Below are 27,025 nucleotides of genomic sequence, written 5' to 3'. Positions count from 1 at the left end.
ATGAATTACATTCCCATATATGAACCTACTGCAAAGACTTGAACCACAAAATGCAGAGTCCACAAATTGTACACATGAAAGATAATCTTCTCTGTTACAAGGGATTTGGTTAGCGTATAAAGTAGATTCATGGAAGAAGAGAGACATTAGATCATTTCCATCAAAAAGTATTTACTGAGTGTGATACTTACTGTATCAAGAATATTCTTTATTATACATATTACTTTATTATACATATTACTTTCAAATCAGTACAGTGTTACTTTCAGCCATGACACTTTTTCTGAAATATTTCAAAGGCAATCATTACAGGAAGAAATGGGAGTAGAACATACCCCAGAGATGCAAAATACGAGGTGCTTTACATTCATTACCTATTTATCCTTCACAAACTTGCCATTATTTTCTGCCCAGGTTTAGCTGAGGAAATTTAGTTAGAATGTGATATTCAATGTTAGAAAGTTACTAAAGTAGAATTTCAAACCTAGTTTAATCTAACTCCACAGATTAAACTTTCTGAAGCATACTAGCGCATCTTCTAATTCATATAAACATAACCAGGTCACTCTTGTAAATGTCATTTTTCCTCCACCTGAAAATGGAAATAATCATTCAGACTAACTTTTGAGAGGAGCATTCAGGAACAAAAGAGAGATTACGTGTAAAATATTTTGACTAATGATAATGGGTAATATTTATTGAGAAAGCATTGTTTTTCAGAGTTAACTATAGAAAATTCCTATAGGCAGATACTATCACTAGCCTCATTTTTTTTAATATAAGAAAGCTGAGGTTCATATATGTAGAGCAACTTTTCAAAGGACAAACAGATTGAAAACACCCAATTTTAAAGCATTGCTAACACAGAGAATGATGGAGGTATGTAATCTAAGAAACTGTGCTCTGACACATTAACTCCTAGGTTTGGCCCCAGCTCCACTCCAGTCCAACATTTATGTCATTAGTGTACCTAACGCTGCACCCTTTTCAATGCATTGGCATTTATTAATGTGTGTCAAAGTCAAGATCCAGTAACATGTAAACCAGAAAACTAAATCTCCTTGAGGTTAGTCAGTGAGAAAATGATTTTTAGTTCTGCAAAACTCCAAATTGGGTTCAGTGGCAGGCATTTTCTCAACCTAATGTTTTGCATTTATAGCCGACAGCACAACATAATAAAGACTTGATTTTAGAGGCTTGGATTCAAATTATAACTCTTTATTTGCCAGTTGTATATTCTTGGTTGGCAAGGCAATGCATTTGTTTCAGCTTTAGTTTGTAAAATAACAACCACAATAATATTTTAGGATGTAGAGAGAGCAAGTGAATTAAAAAGCAGAGGAAGCATGAACCATTTTATAATAGACTAATATTGATTTGTAATCTATAGATTGGCTACAATGAGATATTCAATGGCATAAAGGTGTAAAGAGTCTACTAGTTCTCCAAAGATAGAAGATAGAGTCCAACAGTTCTCCAAAGAACTGAGCTAGTTCATTCTAGCCCAATATCGATCTATGATGAAGTAATTCAGAATTGATCCATTATTGTCTTTGGAAAGAATTACTGCATTTTAGCCTTCAGGTTATTGTGGGAGGTCAAGGTAGGATCCAGCTGTTAGGTATATTAACTCTGGCCACTCTCCACATGTTTCTACCCTGTGTCTGAAATACTTCTCTTCCCAGATTAGTTTCTAGGATTATTCTAGTTTAAAAAAAAATCAGAGTGGAAATTTGTGGAGTCAAAGAAAATAAATGATTCAAAGACTTTTCACCTATAAATAATCCTATCCAAAATTATAAAATATTATCATGTTTGAGAACAAGTAACAAAAATAAGCTGTCTTTTAAATCTAATATCCACTTTATCACTCTGAATACACTGATTTCATTATAAGCCAGAGCTCAGCACAAGGCTTAGATAGAGGGGAGGACACCTACCTCTTGACAACTTGTCTTTAAAATAAAAATGTAGTATATATTCATTTACTAGTTCTTTAAGTATTTATTGAATATCAACTATATACCAAAGCAGTTCTGCACAGTAGTTTTCAGTAAGTATATGTTAAGCAGGTATTATATTCTAAAATCAATAAAAGTATCTAAGAGTGGCAGAGAGATCAATCCAGATTATTTAGAATCAGATAGCCTAAGGTTTGAGATTGCTTTGCAAACATACTAGCTTTGTAATCTTGAGCAAGTCATTTGCACTCTCTAAGCATTATTTCTTCTATTTTTAATAAAAAGGACATTAATAGTAACCATCTCATAAGACTTATAGAGCATAAAATATGGTAGGTTAAGGGAAATTAAACAGCCTAGCAAGCAAGTAGTTGCTTATTAAGAGTTTATTATGATGATGATGGTAATGAGACCACTTACTTATACTGTAGCAAAGTGTTAAATTAAGTTTAAGTAATCTCTGTAACCTGGGTGCATAGAATGCAAATTCCCACTTGAATTTTTTTTCTTTTTTATGGGAATTTTTTTATTGGTTGTTCATAACATTACAAAGCTCATGACATATCATCTTTCGTACATTTGACTCAAATGGGTTATGAACTCCCATTTTTACCCCAAATACAAATTGCAGAATCACATGGGTTACACATTCACATTTTTACATAATGGCATATTAGTGACTGTTGTATTCTGCTACCTTTCCTATCCCCTACTATCCCCCCTTGACATGCATAAAAATAAACAACTGAGTATATTGTTGCTCCTTTATCCCTCACCAATTTCAACAATTATCAACTGGTATCAACAGGCTTTCATCTAGGTGCCCACCCACTATTCTTCTCTGGTAATAATTTAAAGGAAATCCCACTTGAATTTTGATGAACTCTTCGTTTTACCTAGATTATGGAAGGCTGTATAATCTATGATTAGAGAAGCTGAAGTCGCCTTATCCTCTTGTGTTCTCCAGTTTTCCTTACTGTCAAACAATGGAAATGTAACCCAGGCTCAGTAAATTGGAAGCTCCTTTCCGGTAATCCAGAAAAAGTGGAGTAAAGCAAAAGAATGACCAGTATTTATTTGCAATGAAATTTGAAATGGGGTCCAAAATGCAGTTATATGCTTGCAGATTGCTAACAGCTGAGTTTCCTGTTTCCTGGAAGCCTGGGAGCTGGTCCAGGTTCCCAAATATGGTTCTTTAGCTACCAATGTATACTGGGAATTCTTGACATTCTTCCAAATAGTAATATTTATTTATATTGATTTAGTTTATTTAATGAAATCAAGATGAATTTGGTTTCCAGTGATTGCAACTGAAATCCATGACAATAGTCAAACTGTCAGCAACGTTATCAGCTGAGTAACTATTTACTAATTATCTAAGTTCCAACTCAACTATTAATTTTTTAATAGTTTTTTGGCTCTATTTAGTGTTCTGCAGGTTTGTATACATGGCTGTAGTCCAACAGAGGCAAATTAATTAATTTTACATTAAAGTAGAGCCATGGACCAAAAGATTTCCTTTGCCAAACCATATGAGAAATAAAATAAAGTTGTCAAATTTAATTCAGTACTGTTGCATTCCCTCAGCTGGGATAGCTGGTACCTTGTATCTTGCAGGCTGATTTCATGGGGGAAAACGCCGTCCAATTACCTGTGACTATTTGAATTTGGTAATTCAGTTGAGAGAAAGAACCTCCAGATGAATATCCTTTTCTCTCTTGTCTGCTGAATGAACTTAATTAAATATTGCCTGGGAGCAAAATAGGAAGCCCTAGTCCAGGTCTGCTTTTATACCTCCTTCGAGGGGACTGAGAAACACAGGAGGAAGGAAGAATGGCAACAGGGTAACCACAATAAGACACTGAAAATTTTAGGCATCAAGGGAGCCCTTACTGCAGAAAACTTGCTGCATGCACCTGAAATCATTAATTAAATTACCAGTTTTGTTTTCTTTCCACATGATGTCTAATAATTGCTAGTTTCCTAGGATTTTAAAATGTCCCCCTTTTCCATTTCCCTTTAGAGACAGAGGTGAAGTTTTGTGATAAGCAAGTGGTATTATTGCTAGAGGATCTAAGAATATAGAATCCTAGAAATCTGGAGCCACTCCTCTGCATGAGGTTCACCAATAAGTCACAGTCTTGTAAAAATTATCAAACTTATTCAAATCATTCCAATGATTTGGGCATAAGGCAAACTTAAATTCAACCAAAGGGACTGATTTCCCCAACCTAGATTCCTTCCTATATCAGTAAGACTTAACATCTCTACCAGGGACAGATTAAAGGTTTCCATCCAGAGAGCCAGGCTTTTTAATATGCAGGCCATTTGGTTTATTATTCTGAATTCACTTAAATAAAAGCAATGAAATGGTCAGACCTGCTCTCAGATGAGAATGTGCCCCACTTTAGCTTACTTTTATAGGAAGAATGCAAGGGGGAAAAAAGAAAAGGCTGTACCTGTGTCCCTGATGCTTTAATCCACAGTGACTCTGTATTCTATCCAAAGTGGCACAGTCATTATCCTGGAAACTAGCCCCATTATTATCTTTTTCCTTAGAAAATGAGTTATGGGGTGTATACCTGTCTCTGGGGGCCATACTTTGATATTAATGGTTAAAATTACTAAGCACTAGCAATGTGCTAACATTAAGCTATAGAATTGTGGGCATAAACTGGCTATGCTCTTAACTCCTGCGGTGCTAAAATCTGGAGGGAATGTTGAGTTGGTGTTATTAAAAACATCAAATGAGCAAAGAAAAAAAATTCCAGAAAAGAAGAGATAATTTTTAACTCAGAACAAAGAAAGCTGTAATTACTACTCCAGTGCCACAGTCTAGGCAAAATACAGAAGTGCCAAAATACAGAAGTGCCAGGCAACAGGAAGCAGTTAGAGAACCAAGACAGGTCACAAAAACAGAGCCGTGTTAAGTAGCTGCTCCTTTTCAATTTCTTGGCTGATACTTCTAACAATTCTGTGTCCCGAATGCAGTTTTTATAGGTTGAACTAGATGTAGAGATACTCACTGATGTTCCCAAGATTAAAGAGAAAGAAAATTACAAGAAGCAATGCTGTGAACAAAGCTTTTACTATGTCACAGGCTACTCAGCATAGATAAGTTTTTCTAGATTACGTGACAATCTTGAATGTTTTTATATTTTGCTGATATTTCTCAGATGCAACATATGCCGATTAAAGTAGTATTTGCAAGACATTCTAACCTGAAGACTTTGTGGTGATTAAGAGTTTGGAAATAGTCTACTTACCCCCAAAATTATTGTATCTCTTTTTACCATGACTAATAGAGATCTGGGTATAAGTTTCATTTCTTCATAAAATGTAATTTTTAATCAAATTATTTTTTAGAATTACATTTTTTATTCTGAAGTTGTGGGAGCTCAGTAAAATTGGTAGAGAAAATATTATGTTAGCAAATATTTCTAACAATGACATGATTTTTTGAATTTTACTAAATGTTAGAAATAATGTGGTATGTACTGAATTGTGTTCCCCCTGCAAATTCATATAGTGAAGCCCCAATCTAAATTTGATCGGATTTGGAGATGAAGCTTTCAGAAGATGGTTAGGTTTGAATAAGATCATGAGAGCAGGTCCTCAGGACAGGATTAACACTCATATAAGAAGAGACACCAGTCTCTGTATTCTACAAACCAGAAAATGGAAAAGAGCCCTTGCCAGAAACTAATCAAGCTGGTACAGTGATCTTGAACTTCCACCCTCCAGAACTTGAGAATTGTAATAAATTTCTGTTGTTTAAGCTCCATAGTTTATGGTACTTTGCAGCTTGAGCTGACTGAAGCAATGTTAAGAACTTCAAAAATATTATTCCATGATCTCATAAGATCTTTATCAGGCATATATTTCATATAATCCTGAATTTACTGCTGAATGAAGAAGAAAGAGAGTTTAAGCAATTTGTCCCTTGTCACAGAGCTATTAAGTTGCACAGCTAGGAAATAAATCTAGCCTGTCAAATGCCAAAGCCTATCCAAAACCGTTCAGTATGTGGCCTTCAATGTATCTTAACTTTTCATTTCTACAAACTCACGAATCAGTTTAATTACATTGGTCACATTAATTAATATGAGTTTACCTTATATTTATTTGAGAAACTTTTGTTTTAGGTCTCATGGACTTTCAAAAGATGCACAGTAGGGACAGTTTTCATTAACTTCTAGCTTTGAGCTCTTCATGCTTCCATCCAGGCTTCTAGTCTACTTCCTGGGAGTAATTTTGCACCAGGGACTCTATCTCACCATTGCATGTCATAAGATGCCTGTCACACTTTTCCTAATTGTCTATTCTATTAAGTAGAATTTATCTTCCCTATGAATAATTATCCTAATTAGCTCATTTCTTTACTTTCAGTCTTTCTCTATTAACATATCTTTTTTTCAATCACCTGAAGAAGAAACATTGAAGTTACTCTTGCCTTCTCCCTTTCCTTCAACCCTGCAGAGGATCTCTAACTTTACACTACTCTTCAGTCTTACAACAGAAGCTTCAGTGACACTCTCAAACTCCTAGAAGCTTACACAACATAAGGTTATTTCTTTCTCCTATCCAGTGCTAATTTCTCACTCACGCAATAAACTGTAATATTGTCAAGTGAAATTCTTAAAATGTGTTTTTTCATTGTATCATTTTCTTTCTCAAAAATATTCAACAATTACTTGTTTTACAGAAGAAAATTTACCAAATCACAGTCTAATATGATAATCTTTAAAAAGCCTTTCTCAACCTTTATTCTCAGTCATTTCTGTTATTACATGTACACTTTTACACTGGTTGGGCTTATTTACCCCCATCATCTGACCAGACCTTGTGTTTTCTCAGTGTCATTCTTCAGTGTGCCTGGTCTTTTAAGCTTAGAATACTCTGCCACCAGCTCTTCCTCTAACTGTCTAACCAAAATAAGCACTCAGCTTAAATGCTAACTAAATCTTTAAGTCCTGATCTTCCCATCAACAGAATTTTCTATCTTCCCTAATGCTTAGAGCCTCTAGGTCACATTTCAATCTCCTTCTGCTTATCAGGTATAACCTTGTATTAAAAGATGTTCCAGGATAAATGATAAAATACCTGAAGGCAGAGATTAACTACTAAGTAATCTTTGCATCTTGTTTTATGTTCCTCAAACACAGCTCAAAATTTTGCTTAATGATGTTTTAAAGGGTGATAATTTGATAAAGAAGATATAATAGAAATTTAATAAATGTCCTAAGTTTGTATCGATACATCACTTTTTGAAACAATATCACATACTATTTATTTAGTATCTTCTCTGATAATCATGAATCCTCAAGCTAAATCAGTAAAATATTTTGAAAGAAACAGCTCAAATATCCTAGATACATTCCGAAAGAAATAGAAGAGGGTCAGTGGGAATCACCATGGTAACAGATAGATCCTGCAATTGCAGTCACTTTGGTGTAGACTGGCATTTACACATCATGACAAAAGTCTGAGAATTGCTGTCCAGCAGGAACAGTAGGAAGATATTGCAAATCAGGGTAATTAACAGTAGCTGTTATGACAACCCTCAAATATCCAGTAGTTTAACATAATAGAGGTTAATTTCTTACTCACATAAAGTCTGAGGTAGATGGTGAAGCTCTCCTGAGTCTTCTAAGTGATTCAGGGAACCCAGCTCTTTCTATCACATTACTTTTCCATCCCTGAATACTTGTTTCTGGTTGCATGGATGTAGGAAGGAGAGTGAGCCTAGAATCTTCTATGATTGTTACACAGCAGGCCTATTTGTGGCACACGGTATTTTACTTCATGTTCTGCTGGCCAGTATTAGTCCGATACTGTAAGGTAGTTTGTAAATGATGGTTTCCCATGCTCAGGAAAAGTGTGTGAATTTGCTGAGCATATAACATATCTTGGCCACAACAAACTCAAGCATTTAAAGAAATTTGGATCTCAGGGCTGTTCTTCTGGAAGGAATAACTCTGAAAAGGTATTTGTACTGTAGCTATTGGTAGTGGTAAAATTGCTATGAGATTTCTCCCAATGATGATCAGACCTTCTTTAGTAGTATTCCATAGCAGGTTCCTGATTAATGACACCCACCAACTTCATACTGCTATTCATTCTCAAACTCAACTATTTCATCTGTTTATCAAACTAATCTAGGAGTGAGAGTCACAGAAGTCTATGAACAAGAAAAATCAGTGCATGTCAGAGTATCCAAGGACAATTGTAAGACAGGGTGTGGATGTGATGTGGGAAAATGGGAAGGAGAGGCTAAGAAAAGAACATAGATTGAGTGAACAGGAAAGTAGAGTTGAAATTGAAGAGTCCATTATGAATAGGTCTTCTATTTGTCCATGGTCAGTAACGATGGCCTTTTAAGTTGAAAGCCACCCAAACTCTGATGGAGCTTGAAACCTGTCTGGCATGTTCATAGACCTGAATGGATGGGACTGAATAAAATAAGGAGGAAAGGCACTGGGAAGTAACAAACCTGAAGACATGAAGTGCAGCCTTCTTTATTTTTCTCATAGTAATTATGATTATCTAATATATAAATTTTTTATTTTTATTTTGTTTTGATCCATCTCCTCCTAACAATAGTGTATGTTCTGCAAAGGTTTATTTTGTTTATTGCTACAGCTCCAGCATCTTGAAAAAAATAGCAGTAAGCATTAGATATCCGATATTCAATTCATGTTTGCTGAAGGGATAAATCTTTTTTATTTCAGCTTTAATAGCATATATTTTGCTCTTGTGCAGAATGTAGAACCCTGAAGTCAGGTATCAGATCATAATTTCCCCTGTATCCCACCTCTGCATTGAACTAATATTGCAATGGATTAGTAACAATTTATTATTACAAATAATCTTTTAATAATCAAGTTCCTTCACAATCTTTTCTCAGTGACCCTATCTTTGGTAGAAGCCTGTCTTGTTACTTCAGTGTCACATCACAGCTGTGGGGGGCAACAGCGTCTTTATTTAGTAGCCATCTGGCCTGGATGTTATTTCTCTACCATTTTTTAAAGGTTGTGACACTGGTAATTATGGAAATGTCAAAACACTAGGCCAACCATGAGGGCTGTGGCAACAACCATCCCACAGTGTTGCCATGGAAATGTGGGTAAACTCATATATAGCATCTGGTACCAACCAGAAATTGAAATTAAAAGTAGCTCTCTATATTGGCTTGGGGAATGGCACCTGTTATGAAACAGGTATATTGTACCAAAACACTAATATGAAGACTAAAGCAAGGGGCACACGAAAACTTTTTTTTTTTAGTTTTTCTACTGTCATATTCTAATCTTATGCTATTTAACAATCATTTCTAGCCTGGTGATTATTGGGAAATATATTCACTAATATCACATTTGCATTTTTTCTATTTATTTAGTATAATGAATATATAAATCATATTTATGAATCATACATATTTATGAGATATCATATTGTTTTGTATCCATTGCATAATGTATCCATTGCATAATGCATATGTCTATTGCATAATGTTCAAATCATGGGTAAGCATATCGATTTATCTATGTCTTTTGCTTTTCTTTTTCATGATAATGTAAATAAAAATATCTTCTAGAGCACAATTTCTTGTGGTAACTTTGTAAGTGTGATGTTTTAATATAATATTTCTAGAGATCCTTTGATAAGAGTTTTACATATATCATGCTAGTTTATCCTCATAATGTAAGTATCGCCCCAATTGTATAAATGAAGAAGACAAGACTAAGTAACTAGGCCAAGGCTGCAGAGAGGTGAGTGGTGGGGCTGTATTTAACACAGGCTGTTACAGTAAAGCCCTTCCTACTGCTCACTACATGGTAGAGCTTAGCTAAGCCATGTGAGAGACCAGCAGAGGAGGCTGCCTGGGACAGCTCAAAAGGATGAGCACAGGGATTAAATTAAAGCATGAGGGAAAAATCCTTCCATAAAATATATTTCTATTTGGTTAAAACACAAGAGATATAAGAGATCAGGGATTTGGTTATGTGTATGAGTTCTTTGAAGCATAAGAAAAAGTCTGCAATTAGAGTATTGTTTTAGATGTTTGTGTATGTGTGTAAGTGTATGTGTATGTATATATATATATTATGTATGTCTAAATATGTGTACATATCACATATGTGTGTGTAAGAGCATATTGTGTGTGTATGTGTGTGTGTGTGTGTGTGTGTGTGTATCTCCCCACCACTCACCCTTTTGCAGCCTTGGCCTAGTTATTTAGTCTTATCTTTTTTGTTTATACAGTTGGGGCAATACTTATATTTTAAGGTCATTGTGTGTGTATGTATATTATATATATGTATTATATATATAATTTTAATTAAAATATATATAAATATATATTTATATATGTTCTTTTTACTTTAAAAAAGCTGTTCAGAAATGTTTAAGGAAGAAGTATATACATATATTTTATATACATATAGCTTTTTATGTTTAAGGAAGAATATATATATATAATATATATATAATACAAATATATATATACACATACACACACACACAGGTTTTTTAAAGTAAAAATTATAACTGACATACAATAAACTGCACAAATTGCTTTTACATATGTATGTTCCTATGGAATAATCACAACAATCAAAATAACAATAGCAATCAAAATAACATATTCATTACCTCTAAATGTTTCCTGCTACACATTGGATCCTTTACTCCCCTGTTCCCATTCCTGGGAAACTACTGATCTGACTTCTGTCACCATAGATTATTTTACATTTTCTAAAGTTTCATAGAAATCAAATCACACAATATGTATGCCTTCTTTCCTTGATTACTTGACATTGCATAATTATTTTGACTTTTGCCATGTTGTTAGGTATATTAATTTTAATCCTTCTTCTTCAATAACCTTTCATAGTCTGCATGCTCTTTCCCCAGTTGGTGGATATTTAGATTGTTTTTAATACCAGGCTATTTTGAGTGACATCACTATGACCATTCTTGACCCAATACTTCGCAGTGCAACGGATGTACCACAGGGTAGGAATATGTTTAATTTTTTTTTAAGAAACAACTAAACTGCCTTCCCAAATGGTTGGATTATTTCACATTTCCAGCAGCAGTGTATGAGAATACTTGTTCTTTCACATTCTAGCCAACACTTGTTATGGCTGGGCTTTATAATTTAGTCATTCTAATAAGTATATGGTAGCATCTTTCAGTCACACAAATCTTCATTTCTGTTATGAATAATGATGTTGACATCTTCTCATATCTTCCATCCTTGAATCTTCATTGATAAAATGACTCTTTAAATATCATGTTCATTTCTTTGAACTATATAAAAAAATATATGTTCTAAAAACAGGTCTCCAAGTGTGTGTGTTTTATTTTTATTCTCTTTGTGGAGTCCTCTGAAAAGTTAATTGTTATGGCTTAGGTATGAGGTATCCCCCAAAAGCTCATGTGTGAGACAATGCAAGAAGAACTTCCCCTATGAGATTCTGCCTCATCTTGAGCCCTGAGGAATGGAGCCAGCCACTTATGGACTGAGACCTCTGAAACCACGAGACCCAAATAAACTTTCCTCCTCTAATTGTTCTAGTCAGGCTTTTTGGTCACATCAATAAAAAAGTTGAATAAAACAGCAGCATGTTTTTTTTTAATTTTGATTAAGTCCTGAGCCTTTTATTTTCTGTTGATTGTGTTTTTGGTATCACATCTAAGAAATCTTTCCTAACATAAGATTCCAAAAGATTTTTCATACAGGCTTATAGATGTTTTATAGGGCTAAAGTTTACATTTAGAGCTAAAATTGATTTCAAGTTAATTTTTATGTGTGCTGTATGGTATAGATTGAGATTTTTTAGAGAGTAGGTTCTTATGAATATAGAAATCTTCCTGTACCATTTGTTAAAAAACTCATTTCTCCATTGAATCAATTGTGCCTTTTTTTAAATCAAATCCAGCATTTCAAGCAAATGTTGGTTTGTTTCAGAGTTAACTACTCTGGTCTATTGATCTGTTTATCTTTATGTTGATATTATATTGTTTTGATTTCTGCACCTTAAACTGAATCTAGACATTGGGTAATTTTAATCCTTTAACTTTATTATTTTTTTCAAAGTTTTTTTTTTTTGTACTGTGGATTGAACTCAGGGGCACTCAACCACTGAGCCATATCCCCACCCCTATTTTGTATTTTATTTAGAGACAGGGTCTCACTGAGTTGCTTTTGCTGAGGCTGGTTTTGAACTCATCATCCTCCTGTCTCAGCCTCTCAAGCTGTTGGGATTACAGGAGTGAGCCACCATGCCAGGCTCAAAGTAGTTTTGAGTTTTCTAGCTCCTTTGCATTTCCAGACAAATTTTTAATCATCTTGTTAATTCTATTAAAAAACTGAGACCACCGTATTTACATTACTAGTTCACATATGGTAAGAAAAAGAAGACTCCTAAGATTTTAATTGATATTCTTTGCATTTATAGATCAATTCTGGCCAAATTGCTCTCAAGATTGAGTCTTCCTAATTATATATACAGTTTATCTCTCCACTTAACTTAAATCTTTAATTTTCTGAACAAAGTAGTTTTTAAGGCACAAGTCCACAAATCTTGTCAGATTTACTCTCAGTATTTAATATTTTAAGTATTATAATGGAATTAATTTTCTCTAGACTTCCTTGTACTTGACAAATAAAAATTGTTTAAAGTAGGCAAAATGATGTTTTGATATAATATACAATGTTTCATGATTACCACAATGAAGCCAGTTTAATCTACCTATTACCTTACACAGTGTAGCAAGAACAATTTAGAGTAATTCTCTCAGCAAATTTCAAGTATATAATATTATTTTAAATTATAGTAACCACTTAGTCTTTGGAATTTATTCGTTCCTCAAAATTGATCAGTTGTACCCTTTGACCAATATCTCTCCATTTATCCCATTGCCCAGCCCTTGCAATCACCCATCCATCCTCTGCTTTTATGAAGTCAAGATTTTAAGAGTCTACCTATAAGGGAGAGCAGGTAGTATTTGTCTTCCTAGACATGTTTACTTTGCTTAACATAATGGATTCCAGGTTTATCCACACTGGCAGCATTTACTTTCATTTTAAATGCTAATATTGCTTTATGCATATATCCGTATATCCATATGTATGATACACATGTATCATGTTGTCTTTTTCCATTTATCTGTTCACCAGACACTTAATTTGTTTCCATATCTTGGCTAGTATGAAATCAGCAAATGAACATTGGGATGCAGATATCATTCAGATACTGATTTCATTTTCTTCACATATATACCCAGAACTAGATTTGCTGTATCATAAAATAGTTCTATTTTTAATTTTTAAAGAAATGTCCATAACTATTTTATGTAATGCCTATACTAATTTACATTTCCTCCAACAGTATACAGAGTTCCATTTTCTGTGCATCCTTGCCAATAATCACCTTTTGTCTTTTTCATAGTACCATTCTAACAGGTATGAGGTGACATTTTGTTTTTGATTTACATTTTCTTGATGATTAGTGGTAATAAGTGGTATTTTGTATACCCGTTGGACACTTTCTCTTCTTCTCTTGAGAAACATCTATTCTGGTCTTTAGATGATTTTTAATCAGGTTATTTACTTATTTTGCTATGTTCAAGAATCTTATATATTTTAGAAATTGACTCTATGTCCAAATATAAATATATGGTTGCAAATATCTTCTTCCGTTCTATGAATTGCCTTTTTATTCTACTAATTATTTGCTGTGCAGAAACTTTTAGTGATGCAATTCCATTTGTTTTTGCTTGATAGCCTGTGATTTTGGTGTCATATAAAAAAATCATTGCCTAGAACAATGTCCAGAAACTTTTTCTTTATATTCTTTTCTGATATTTTTGTGTTTTTAGGTCTTTCATGAAGGTCTTTTGACTTATTTTGAGTTGTTTCTCATATGTAATGTGAGTCCAATTTCACTCTTCTGCATATGAGTACCAGTGAATGGTACTAATTTCTTCTATATGTCTATTATATAGAAATACAAATGATTTTTTAAATGTGCTGAACACACTAGAAAAATTTTTTGAGGTTTCATTGAATTTTCTAGCTCAGTAATCATGCTGTATATTAGTAAAGACAGTTCTACTTCATCCTTTTAAATTAACAATCTGGAATCTTCAGTGGTGAGAAACAACTTTATTGCCTGATAATAGGGAAAAAGATGTTTAATATGTTGAAAAAGTTTCTGCCTTCTCCAAATTTATTGTAAATTTTATCACAGTAAATGACTAGATTTTATCATTAAAAATTTTTATATCGCCTACCATGTGCAAGGCAATGGATTTGATACACAGCACTGGAAAGATAAACAAACAAAGGAATCAAAAAACAAAACCCCAACAACAAAGAACAAAAATGGAAAGCAAAATAAACATATATATGCAAACATATATGTATATAGAGAGATCTATCTATAGATCAGGACTATCTATCTATAGTTTCAGGACATTTTTCTATTTTAGCTAAGTTGGCTAATTTATTTGTAACTAAATTTTTTTTAAGAGAGAGAGAGAGAATTTTTTAATATTTATTTTTTAGTTTTCAGTGGACACAACATCTTTATTTTATTTTTATGTGGTGCTGAGGATCGAACCCAACGCCCTGCGCATGCCAGGCAAGCGCACTACTGTTTGAGCCACATCCCCAGCCCCTGTAACTAAATTTATACTCATAACATTCTTTTAATTTTTTAAATATCCATAGAGTCTGTAGTGATTTTGCTTCTCTCATTCTTCATATTGATAATCCTTATTTTCTCTTCTTTTTCATTATCAATTGTATTTTAATTTTACTGATTCCTTAAAGGAAACAGGCTTTAGTTTTATTTATTTTTTCTACTGTATATCTGTTTTCAATTACAATGAGTTTCACTTTGATCTTCAACTTACTTTCATTTACTTTGCTCTCTTTTCCCAAATTTCTTAAGGAGGAATCTGTAGTTATTGGTTTGAAAATATTTTCCTATAAAACTTTTCCACAGTACTGTTTTAGGACCTTTAGCTGTAGAGTTTTTTTTTTTTTTTCCAGTTTGACTTCTGTGGATAGATACTCCCCTGTCTTGCATGAGTCCTATGAACCCTGTTTTCTCTACTTCTTTGGGGTGATTTATTCCCTTACTCTCAAATGTTATCCTCACTTGCATGTGTAATCAATATTCACTTCATGTTTCCAGGGTTCTCTCCCTGGAGAAAGGAGTTTTTTTCTCTTAAAAGGAGTTCTGAGTTCTTCCTCTGTTCCTGTGCTGTGTAAACTCTGGCTTCCCTGCTTTTTCTGAACTCCTTTCCATTTCCTCCACTCAGCAAGCTTCCCTCATTTATTTCTATCTCTTGAAAATAACTATCTTTCATTGCTTAATGTCCAGTGCCTCAAGAACTATTTTTCTCTATATCTTGACTGGTTTTGTTGTAGTTATTTCAAGCAAGAAAGTAAATTTAGCTTATATTACTTTATTTGAAGCAAACATTTTCCCATTTATCCTTGTATTTAAACTTCACTACAGTTCTGGTGAGTTAGGTATTATTTCCAATAATCATTCTTGTCTTAAACATGTAGAAAAGGAAACGTAGAAAGGCCTCTAAATGATTACAGATTTTTTATTTTTATTTTTTGTAAGTTTCCTGGATCTAAGTCCAATCCTTTTAACAATGTGCCAACTTCCCTCAGGCAATGGGTTCAACCAGCTTCGCAGCTATCTCTTTAGTTGACTTTAAATATATTTAATACATCTTAGGTTTAACTTCCAGTCCTTAGGTATTTGGGGGAAAACACTAATTCTAAACCAATGCCTTTCTTCTGGGATTTCTTTGAGAATTTTTGATGATGGATAGTCACCATAGAAAATTCCACGTATCAACCTCTAGGATGGATGGATAATCTCCCCCTTTTCTTAGACTCTGGAATTCAAATGAGAAATGCATCTGATTTTTTTTGAACTTTTTATCTAGGACATTTATCTGCTCTATATTCCATTTTCTTAAAACAGATTCCAAGATGGAGAATCATATATTTTTTTCTGGCAATGAGAAGTATCAAGATATAAGTAACCTAATGCTATCACATAAAATTCTGCTTATCTTAATCCTTTCATTGACGTAGACTTTTGCTCCAGAGACTTTACCACATGCACTAAGACAATGTGATCAGATTTCTTCTTCAATATGTGTTACTGGTGGTGTTCTAGCACAGACTTTCCTACATTATGGCTCTAATCAATGTTGTATAAGAAGATGAATTCAGGGTAAAACAGAAAAAGGTGATGCTGGTTTAAAGAAAGTTATTTATATTTCTTCACAGTGGAATTTGTTATTTTCCAACACGATGAACTACATCAAGTTTCTAAAACATGGTTAAGGAATAATCCCCAACAAATTTAACTACAGAATCCTTTTCATACTGATTAATATTCTTTCTATATGCAATCTTGGAAATGTTTATGTAATGCAAGGATGAGGAAGCTCTCACCTGGAATTATCTGTGGCGTTTGACTTTTTTAATTTGGTCCTTACAATACCATTCCTATATCACAGCAACTCTCACCTAAGCCGGTATTTTCTCTCAGTGATTTGTTTTTGATTTTTCCACTTACATTTTCAGTTTGAGAGCTGCTCATATTTTCTGAACAATGGCTAAGCATCTAATGCACATTTTAAAGGGCAAAAAATGGTGACAGAACATAAATTTCTGATGGACAAATAGCGGAATATCCTCTAACTAACCCAGCTCAAATCCTACTGAGACATGTTCACCAGAGAAAATGTGAACAACTCTAGATGGAAACTTACTATAACAGAAAGGGAAACACTTCCAAGCTAGCAGATTCAATTTTTGGAATACAGGAAGTTATTTAAATGTCAAGAAGTCTTCATATGCTGCACAATTACTATTTGTACTTTAAGTGCTTTTGACTTAGAAAACACAGAACAACATTAAACTACTGTGATTCCAGTTCTTCACATTAGAACTTCACATTAACCACACAGCTTATGCATATTCACCAGAATATACAAGGCATAGTTCAGTCAACCAATAATTCCATAAGGATTATAGACCCAGGCTGGAAATCAACAGTGACCCAGTGGGTCACTACAGCCCTCAGATTGGGAATTGTCCTCAGTTCTCTAACCATTGTAACACCACCTGGGTCTGAGAAATAAAGGTATATTTAACTAATAACATTTATCAAATGTTTACTACAGATTCTACAGATTGAAAGCATTATAGTAGAAAATTGGAAAACAGAGATAAGTAAGGCTGGTCCTCTTATGACAAAATATATAATTTAATGAAGAAAGAGAACTATAAAATGTTTTTATACTGGTGTAATGATATGAAAAGTCCTATTTCTATGTTGTTGCAATACTGTGGGAAAAAATTGTATTAACTCTGGATGCTTCAGATTCTGAAGGGACAGGGTCATTGTTTTTTTGTTTTGTTTTGTTGTTGGCTCAGTGGTAGAGCACTCACCTAGCACGGGCGGGACCCGGGTTCGATCCTCAGCACCACATAAAAATAAAATAAAGATGTTGTGTCCACCGAAAACTAAAAAATAAATATTAAAAAATTCTCTCTCTCTTTCTCTTTAAAAAATAAATAAAGACATTGTGTTGTGTCCATCTACAAAAAAGATTCATTCTCTCTCTTGAAAAAAAAAGAATAAATTACTTTGTGTGCAGCAAAGTAACTATATTAGCAGCTTTAGGTTCAAAGGACGAATGCTCCGTCTTAAGAATAGAGAAAACAAAATAGTTAAAAAGCTCTGCAAATGAAATAAAGAGTTATTTATTTTAGTAGGTGCACGAAATTCTGAGAAGAGAAGAAGTAAATGTTAAAAAGAAGAAAAGGGGGAGAAATAAAAACAACACGGTGTCAAGAAGCTGTGAGTGGGAGTATGTGGGGCAGAGTACTATAGAGAAATGTTAGAGCAGGAGAGACTGTTTTTGCATATCATGGCCAAAGGACACAAAGGACATGGTTATTTTGGTAAGTTCTTACTAAAGTAAAATGTCAACATAGAGAAGTTAAAAAATCAGACCTGTAGGTGATTTTTTTTTTTTCTCAAACCACCACTGGATCAAAAAAAACCCATAATATTATAAAATCCCCATAAAAGTTCTCCTGGTTAAAGTACTATTTTGTTGTTCTATTATTTCATGCTTGTTTTATTGAGAATAGTTTGGAACACCTACAAATGCATGTATCAGTAATTACATTAAGCATTACAAAAAGGGGGGCAAATCTGTGTTCAACTTCTGGATTGGTATATAATAAAAAGAAGACAAAGAATAAAGGAAGGAAGGAAGTAGAGTTTCAGTGACAACAGGAAAGATATGTACATTCCATGTATGTATTATATGTCAAAATACATTCTGCTGTCATGTATGACTAAAAAAAATAAAAATTAAAGTTAAAAAAAAACATGAGAACATAAGCTCTCTGGAATGAAAATATCCTGAGGTGGGTTTTTCCTGAAGTAAAACTCAGTAACATGAAAAAGCACAGGCACTTAAATAGGCATGCCACTTTACATGGGAGGTCACAATCTGTGAAGTGGCTGGAGCACAGGCTCCATGGATTTAGGGAATACAAGATGAGACTTGAAGGCTGGGTTTGTGGCTCAGCAGTAGACCGCTTGTCTAAAATGTGTGAGGTACTGGGTTCAAGCCTCAGCTCCACATATAAATAAAATAAAGGTATGGTATCCATCTACAACTATATATATATATATATATATATATATATATATATATATATATATATATATAGAGAGAGAGAGAGAGAGAGAGAGAGAGAGAGAGAGAGAGACCTGAAAAACATAATTAACTATTTGGAAATGTTTTGACTAGAGCAAAAGAGTTCTGGGATATTTTTGTAGACATCAGATAACCAAGATCTTATAGAATGGGAGGGTCATGATGAGATATTTTTTCCTTCCATGAACATCCTTGGGACTAATTTTCAGCATTAGCACAGGAAAAAGAAGCTGGTATGGATATGGTTAGGTAGGGAGATTCTAATATTTGAAGTGAGGGAGAATGAAAAATTAACACAGTCATACAATGATGGATATTTAGGCCATGGTGGGATTCACATTATTAGGTCACCACTCAGCTCCAAGGGTAGAGTAGGTGAGTATTACTCACTCATGGGTCTTGGGAGACAGGGAAGGGGATGAGTATGTCATTGACTTCAGCTGTGAAAACAAAAAGGAGAAACTGAAAGTTTGGAGTGGTTAATATGGAAGTTATAATGAGGTTAATTTTAGATATATAAGTTTGAGCAGCCCTTAGGACATCTAGGTGAAAATATCTAGGTGAAAATATTAATGTCATAAGTGACACTTCTGGAAACTATTGGAGGCAATGGGGTGAAATCATAGATAGGAGATGGCAATGAATGTCAGCAGGTGACAGAGAATGAATATAAAGGTAATGGTCCTTGAACCAGCTGAAATGGGATATGCTTATTAGAAAACAGTCTTGGTTTAATTCTCTAAACTTTGCTACTAGGTTAAATACACAATAAGAGAAGAGAAATTATATTATTGATATGTTAAATTTACTGTCATCATTAATTTACTTTACAATTTAAATTTTCCATAATGGTGCAATTTAAATAAAACTTACTAAAACCATCAAGTTGGTCAATACTGTTTAGGGAAAACATCATATTGAAGCCCTAGAGTATATATTTATATAAAAGTAAAATATGTGTTAATAACAAAACAAAGTGCTGGGTGTAGAGTTAAAAATTTACAAGATTTTTAAATGGAAATAAGAACCAACTTTAAAATAGTGTATATTAAATTGAGGAGTCATTTGGTAACTTCTATCTGAAAACTCTAAAGGACTTATTCTAACAAATGAGACAAATGTCTTAAGAGAAGTAAGATAATAGATTAATTAAAATTATTGATTGATATAAAAGAAGGCAGGAAAGAATAGGAGATTAAGAATTAAAAAGTGAATTGGCCGGGCTGGGGCTGTAGCTCAGTGGTAGAGCACTTGCCTCACATGTGTGAAGCACTGGGTTCAATCCTCAGCATCACATAAAAATAAATAAATAAAATACAGATATTGTATTCATCTACAACCAAAAAATATTTTTAAAAAATGAATTGGCCAAATAGAAAACAAATGATTAATGAGAGAAATAGAAGATTAAAAAAATAAGCCTCTGATTAAACAATTCAACAGTACATTTATCTGACAAAGGACTCAGATCCGTAGTATATGAGGGATTTTTAAAAGAAATATTAAAAAGATAATAAACTCAAAATCATGTTTGAAAGAATACTTTACAAAAGAGAAGTTTGGTAAATAAGCATATGGAATGCTTAATAGTATAATACATCATAGAACTGCCAAATGCCCCAGAATGATAGAACCACACACTCAGAGAATATCTCAAATTCAAGAAATAAAATCAGGTTCAACAGGAGGATAGAACAACTTAAATTCCCTTAGGTGATAAAGATGAGATGCCAAAATGACATTTGAGTAGATAAGGAACTAGAGTCAAAACTAGGCGGTAATGAATGCTTGGCTTTGTATAATTACCTTCTATAGCTATACATAAATCATTTAAAAAAAATATATATATTTTTTAAATTATTTTATTGTTGGTTGTTCATAACATTACATAGTTCTTAACATACCATATTTCACAGATTGATTCAAGTGGGTTATGAACTCCCATTTTTTATTTTGAGGCAAGTTTTCACAGTGTTGCCCAGGTTGGACCTATACTTGGATCAAGTGATCCTACTGCTTAGCCTTCTAGCAGCAGGAACTACAGATATGTGCTACTGCTTCTGGTTCAAGAATTATTTCCCTTGTATTTTTTTGATACATATTGATTATCATATAATGCAATGGGTGGAGGGGCAACCAGGAATGAACTCAGGGGCACTTAGCCACTAAGCCATATCCCAGCCCTATTCTGTATTTTATTTAGATACAGGGTCTCACTGAGTTGCTTAGTGCCTTGCTTTTGCTAAGAATGGCTTTGAACTCTGGATCCTCCTGCCTGAGCCTTCAGACTGCTGGGATTACAGGCATGGCTTAATGCAAATTTGATGATTATGATTTTTAATCTATTCTATTCTGTTTCTATAGTAAATTTCACTAGTTAAACTCTAGACAAATCTGAGTTTAATTCTAAGTTCCAGCACTTAATGGACATATGACTTTGAGGAAGTACTTTTGTCTCCCTAAATCATGTTTACTTTTGATCATTAAAATGAAGACAATAATCTTCCCAGGATGAGAAGAAAAACAGAGGTATTACTTATTGAATGTCCAAGTTTATGCACCAAACATTGGTTGTCAATTAAGATTCCAATGGTGGGGCTGGGAATATAGCTCAGTTGGTAGAGTGCTTGCCTTGTATGCACAAGGCCCTGGGTTTGAACCTCAGCATTTGCAAAAAAAAAAAAAAAAAAAAAAAAAAAAAAAAAAAATAGAATTAAAAAATTTTTAAAAAATCCAATGTGGGCCTAGGAGAGTACCTTTCATTAGGACAGTGAGGAGCAGATTCTGAGCAGTAAGATCACATCTCACTGTGCCCAAAGGCTCAGTGCCAAAGGGAAGATTTTACCAAACTTCTTTCAAGAATATATCTAAATATGGCCTCCAACAAAGGAAGAGAGAAAAAGTAACTATTTGTAAGAGGTAGCATTTCAGACAAAAAGGAGTCTGAAAAGAACATTAAGAAGGTACATACCAAATGAAACAATTCCCTTAAACACACTGGTGGGGAGTTGTCATCAACTCCTGAGTACTGAAGAACAGGAGATGAGAACAGAGCTATTGCTTATTATTGATAATGTCTCCAGAATAGCTATGTACAGTAATCTGTGCAGAAACATAGAGTAGGAACATGAGAGAAGTATATGCTCCCCAAATTTCAAAAGAGGAAATAAGTGTGTTCTTCCAAAATTGGATAGAAATGTGACAACTACAAAATTGAAATTGTGAAATTTAAGTGAGAATGCTATTTATTCTCACACATTTTAAAAGGAAAATAAAAAAGGAAACAAATAAGTATTTGAAAATTTGGAAAGGAGTTAGCAGGAAATCAAGTAGAAGAAAGGCAGACATACTCATACCATACTTCTGTGGTTTCTGGATTTCACTGACCAGTATGGCAATTTTTTGGGGGGCGGGGGGAGGAGGCACATATCTCCCATTCTAGACACTAAACGTTTGAAGGAAGAAACTAAATCTCCTAACATCCTCCTTTCCAACATTCCTCCTCTCTATACTACCTAAACAGGAACTGACACAGTTTTGCCAAGTTCTTGTTTTACCAAATAATGGCATTTAGAAACAATCACAAATCACCACTTACAATCTCCATCATTTCATAAAAAAATGAATTGATACCAATGCATAGAACAGACATGAGCTTAGAGAGAGAATGCTTTAAGAGTTCCTGATTTTCCTTATTTTGATGCCAATATTAATAAACTCTCCATGAATGTAATTGGTACTAGAAATAGGATTACAAACCCTCTACATCAAATTGTTCTAGGGTTCCATCAACATGGGTGCAAGCAATTATTCTAACAACTAGAATATTTCACACCTTGGAAAATGCATGGGGGTTTTTATTACACAGTATGGGATAAATCAGTCTCAACAAATCCCTTATCAATTTTAACAAGCCTTAACCTTTTCAGAAATTGCCATATATGCCAATATTGGCTCTACCTGGTGATTAGAGCCAAGACTTAGGATGTGCAACAAATGATCCTAACCAAATACTTTGTTTATCCCTCATTTCAATACTTGCAACACAGAACAGCAATTTTTTTTGGGGGGAGGGGACACATATCTCCCTTTCTAGACACTAAACCTTTGAAGGAAGAAACTAATTTCTCCTACCACAGTACCCCTATTAAGGCAATATTTGATATATTGTGGATCTCTATAAGCATTTACCAAATGTTTGAATATCTTAAGAGTGTTTATTGAAACAACATAATTGTACATAGTAAAATCTCAGTGATTATTTTATGTTTCATTAATGGAAGTAGGAATTGGATGTGTTGTCAATATTCACTCATTAACTCTTCAGATCTATATAAAACCCTTAATATGTGCTTCTACTGTACTGAGATAATAAAAATGGTCCTCCATCTGCTCAGTATCATAGAAATGAGCAGAATGTAGTCCTTGCCTTCAAGGGTGTCAAGAATAGGTGCATTCTAAAGCCCATATGATCTTTTAGTACTGTGTCTCACAAAAACATGTCCAATTATTTGAATGATATAAATATAAATAATCTAATCATTTTAAATCTAAACAGAGTAAAAACACTTGCTGAGATATGTTTTTCTTAGCGAGAATAAAACCTGTTTATCACCATTAAGTGGTAATACCTACTCTATTTGAGAGTCCTCCTTGCTAACAAATTACAGCCACTATCCCCATGACATAGTTCACTTAGATTGGAGTCTTAGCCTTGTCCACTTTAAATGATACAATAAATCTGCTTACTATTGCAAGTCTTGTTGTATTTGCTGTTCTCCTGTGCAAATCCTTCCAGTCGGCACTGAAAACGATGCTGCCAAAATTCTTGAAACCAAGGGTTTCGGAGGTTTGTTTCTGGCCGGAGCTTCAGATAGTAATCATCAAACCACTTGACATCAGGAGATTGGAGCTTGATTGTGATTCCACCAACAGCTTCTCGCTGATATCCATCTGTCACATCATACCTATCAGCCCAGCCATCACTGTGGGAACACACACACACACACACACACACACACACACACACAGACAAAAAAAAAAAAAAACAGAACAGAAATCTTCTGAGTAAATGATTCCTTTTGTTTTTTCTATTTTTTGGTTTACTATGTCAGTCATGAAATGGGTACGTCAGGCCACAGGATGGTCATGCATTATACCTAGGTGATTGTTAAGATAACAGCTTGTTAAAATGAAAAAGTGCAGTAACACCAAGAAAACTTTAGGTTTCAGAATGCTAACCTCTCTTATCTTGAGCTGCAAAAAATTACCTAATACTTTTGGCAGAATTTTACTTCTTGTAAAATTCAATATATGCATTTACATTACATAATAGAACAGAACCATTCACACCTTTTTTTCCTCTTTCTCAGTGATACTGAGGATTGAACCTGGGGGATGGGCACTCCTCTTTTGAGCTATATCCTCAGCCCTCTTTATTTTTTTTATTTTGAATCAGGCTTTCACTAAGCTGCTGAGGCAGGCCATGAACTTGTAATCCTCCTGCCTCAGCCTTCTGAGTCACTGGGATTATAGGTGTGCACCACAGTGTCAGTTTACCATTTACTGATACTGGATATGTCAAGTTAACTTTCAATATACTCATTTCTTTTACTTTATGATAAACATTAAAATAATCATATGAATAAAAATATTTCCAGTACATGCCTAACATTAATTTAACCACCCTATAACATGATATTAATTTTTGTTAACATTGTACAAGTGAATTATAGAGAATAAAAAAAAACTTTCTAATTATACTCATTCTATTATTTCAGCCTCAAACTTAAATCTTGGTAGTCCATCACCCATACACTCTTTGCTATCCCAGAGAACTTTTCAATTATATTTAAAATATGTAATTAAAATGATGTTTTAAAGTGATTGAAAGAACTTTTTAACAATGGGCCATCAAGGTTCAGGACAGGGATCACACTCCTCAACATACTATCATTATATATACTAATAACTCAAATCAGTAACTTAGGAATTTTAAAATAAAAGAGGTTGGAATCATAGAGTCCATGTTATAAAGCTATAAGACAGTATAACAATAACAAAAGAGTATTCTAAGCTTATTTGGGAAATACATGGGACACAACACTGGAAACAAAACACAAGAAAAAAATGTTTAAATCAAACTTGGATACTCCCAGGGGGCCCAGGGAGAAGGCACCTTTGACTCCTCCCCCCTCTCTCTCAATGGAACACACACAGCTAGGGCTGCATGTTTGCTGGGACAAGGTGCTTCTGCCTTTCTCTTGAAGAGGTTCTAACTGCTCTTTAAGCAAATAAAAAGGAAAAGGAAAATTTGACAATTTAAAAAAGCAACATCAAAAATGTAAGGGAAGAGATATAGAGGAAGATAAGAGGAAGAATAGAGAAGAGCCCCCGGAATAGAAAGCAGGAGGTGTTTGAACCTGTGCTCCAGGAAGGCGGCAGTGGGCACTGGGGGAGGATAAAGGAAGGGACTTCTATTATCAAATACTGTTTACCTCAGTGATCCCATTTTCTTTTGAATGCATTTTTGTTCTTAGAATTTTTTTCTTTGAGACAAAGAACATGATCCAATAAGTGGTACAGAAAACCAATATGTAGTTATGCAAGTTAATAAATAAAATAACACAAAAAGAATGTACTTTTTTTCATTATGATCTATTATACCAAGTCTGATTAAAAAAATTAATTAAGAGTTGCTCCAGAAGTCACATAGGTGTTATAGGAATTTGCAATGACTGGAGGTATTTTCCTATAGCATCAATAAGTAGAAGAGAAAGTAAATAAATAAACAAAAGGAACCATTTCTTTTTCTAAGTCTCCTTGACAAGAAGATATCTCATTAAAAGTTATCTATGGTAAAATCTGAAAAACTTTTGTGGCAGATTAGGGGAAAAAAAGTGTAATGCAATATGTTTTGTCCCAGTGTTGAATTTGGTTACTTCACACATTGTCTTTCCTCAAGTTTCTCATTTTCAGCTCCAGAAGATTTTATTTAAAGCTGACAAGTTGAAATGAAGTGGGCTTGTTTGCCTCACTTTCTCTCTGTGTTGTGGAGGGTTTATTATATCACTGATATGGGAGTGTGGGTCTCATTGCCACTCCAGGAGCTGCATGGGCGTGCTGCAAGTGGGACAGGAAGCTCTGTTTGTCAAGCAGAGCCCCATTCTCCAAGGAAGTGGCAATTTAAATTGTTCCTTTTGTTAACATTAGTTCACTCTTATGTAACACTATGATTATGAATATTACATAAGAAATGTAAGATTATAATGGGTCCAATTTACCCTTCACAATTCATTCACTGAATTTAATGGGAATTGTAAAAAAGCTTGTCTTGAAAAAGTTACTTGCAGGCAATGTTTTCATAAAGGAAAACCGTCAGTACCAAAGAGTGTTAATTTACTTAGCTCTCATCATGTTCTTTCTCTTTGTTTTTTTTCAGATAGAAATCTCTAAGTTTAAGCTTGTAAAAAAAAAAAAAAGATGATGCTTTACTATTAGCCTTAAAGGTTCAGTTGTTTAGTTTAAAATGATTTTTGTTCCAGATATTCTAATCAAGAGCAAAATAAAAATCATAAAGAGGATAGTGCAGAAAAAGAAAATCCCAACACCTGTGTGCAAAGCAGGGTCATTCTATTCAAACTGAATGAGAATATGTGCTGGGTAAGTCACAAGAAAAAACATTTGTTGATGTGAGGTTAAAGGATGCTTTAGATTATAAAATGTTGACATTTTTCTAAACAAGTGCTTTTGAGATTTAAGATGAAATAAATCCCAAAATAAAATGAAATGCCAAGAAATCCTGAACATACCTTTCTAACACCTAATGCTTTCTAATACTTTTACAGAATAGTCCTTCAAAATGTTGGCATCAATTTAATGCTTTGGGTGGCATGTGTTTTCCCAAAGCAAGGGGAAAAGGGAAAGAACTAACATTTATTGAAAAACAACTCTATGTAAAGCATTGATTTAGCTTTATTTTTTTACCTATCAGTGATCCATCCATTCATCTAATTTCTCTTTCATCTCACTAGTGGACACGCTACCTATCTCCTTATTATCTATTTCATTCCTTTCTTTCCATTTTTTATATACAGTATTTTCAATATTTATAAATTCTATATTTGCAAATTTAGAGCTGGAGTTATAGTTCAGTTCTAGAGCACTTGCCTAGCTCAGACAAGGCCCTGGTTTCAATTCCCAGAACAGCAAAAAAATGAAAATTGAAAATTCACTTACTTCCAAAAATTTATTTGCAACAACCAAATCAATACTGG

General features: G+C 33.8%; 1 protein-coding gene across 2 annotated transcripts in view; it reads right to left on the bottom strand.

Annotated features, from left to right (window-relative positions):
- The window catches only part of GRM5 (glutamate metabotropic receptor 5), a gene marked incomplete at both ends in the record, with an annotated part of 442,123 nt that overhangs the window by 111,401 nt on the left and 303,697 nt on the right, over positions 1 to 27,025 (bottom strand). For both annotated transcript variants that reach the window (XM_081282195.1, XM_081282194.1), the window contains one exon: positions 23,499 to 23,734. In XM_081282195.1, the coding sequence (XP_081138321.1) occupies positions 23,499 to 23,734 (236 nt within the window). The remainder of the gene's footprint in view (positions 1 to 23,498; positions 23,735 to 27,025) is intronic.

This window comes from Spermophilus citellus, assembly GCF_964194105.1.
Source record: "Spermophilus citellus genome assembly, chromosome: 2".
Taxonomy (NCBI): Eukaryota; Metazoa; Chordata; class Mammalia; order Rodentia; family Sciuridae; genus Spermophilus; species Spermophilus citellus.
Note: the sequence above shows the minus strand (reverse complement) of the source record. Positions and strands in the feature narration are given on the sequence as shown.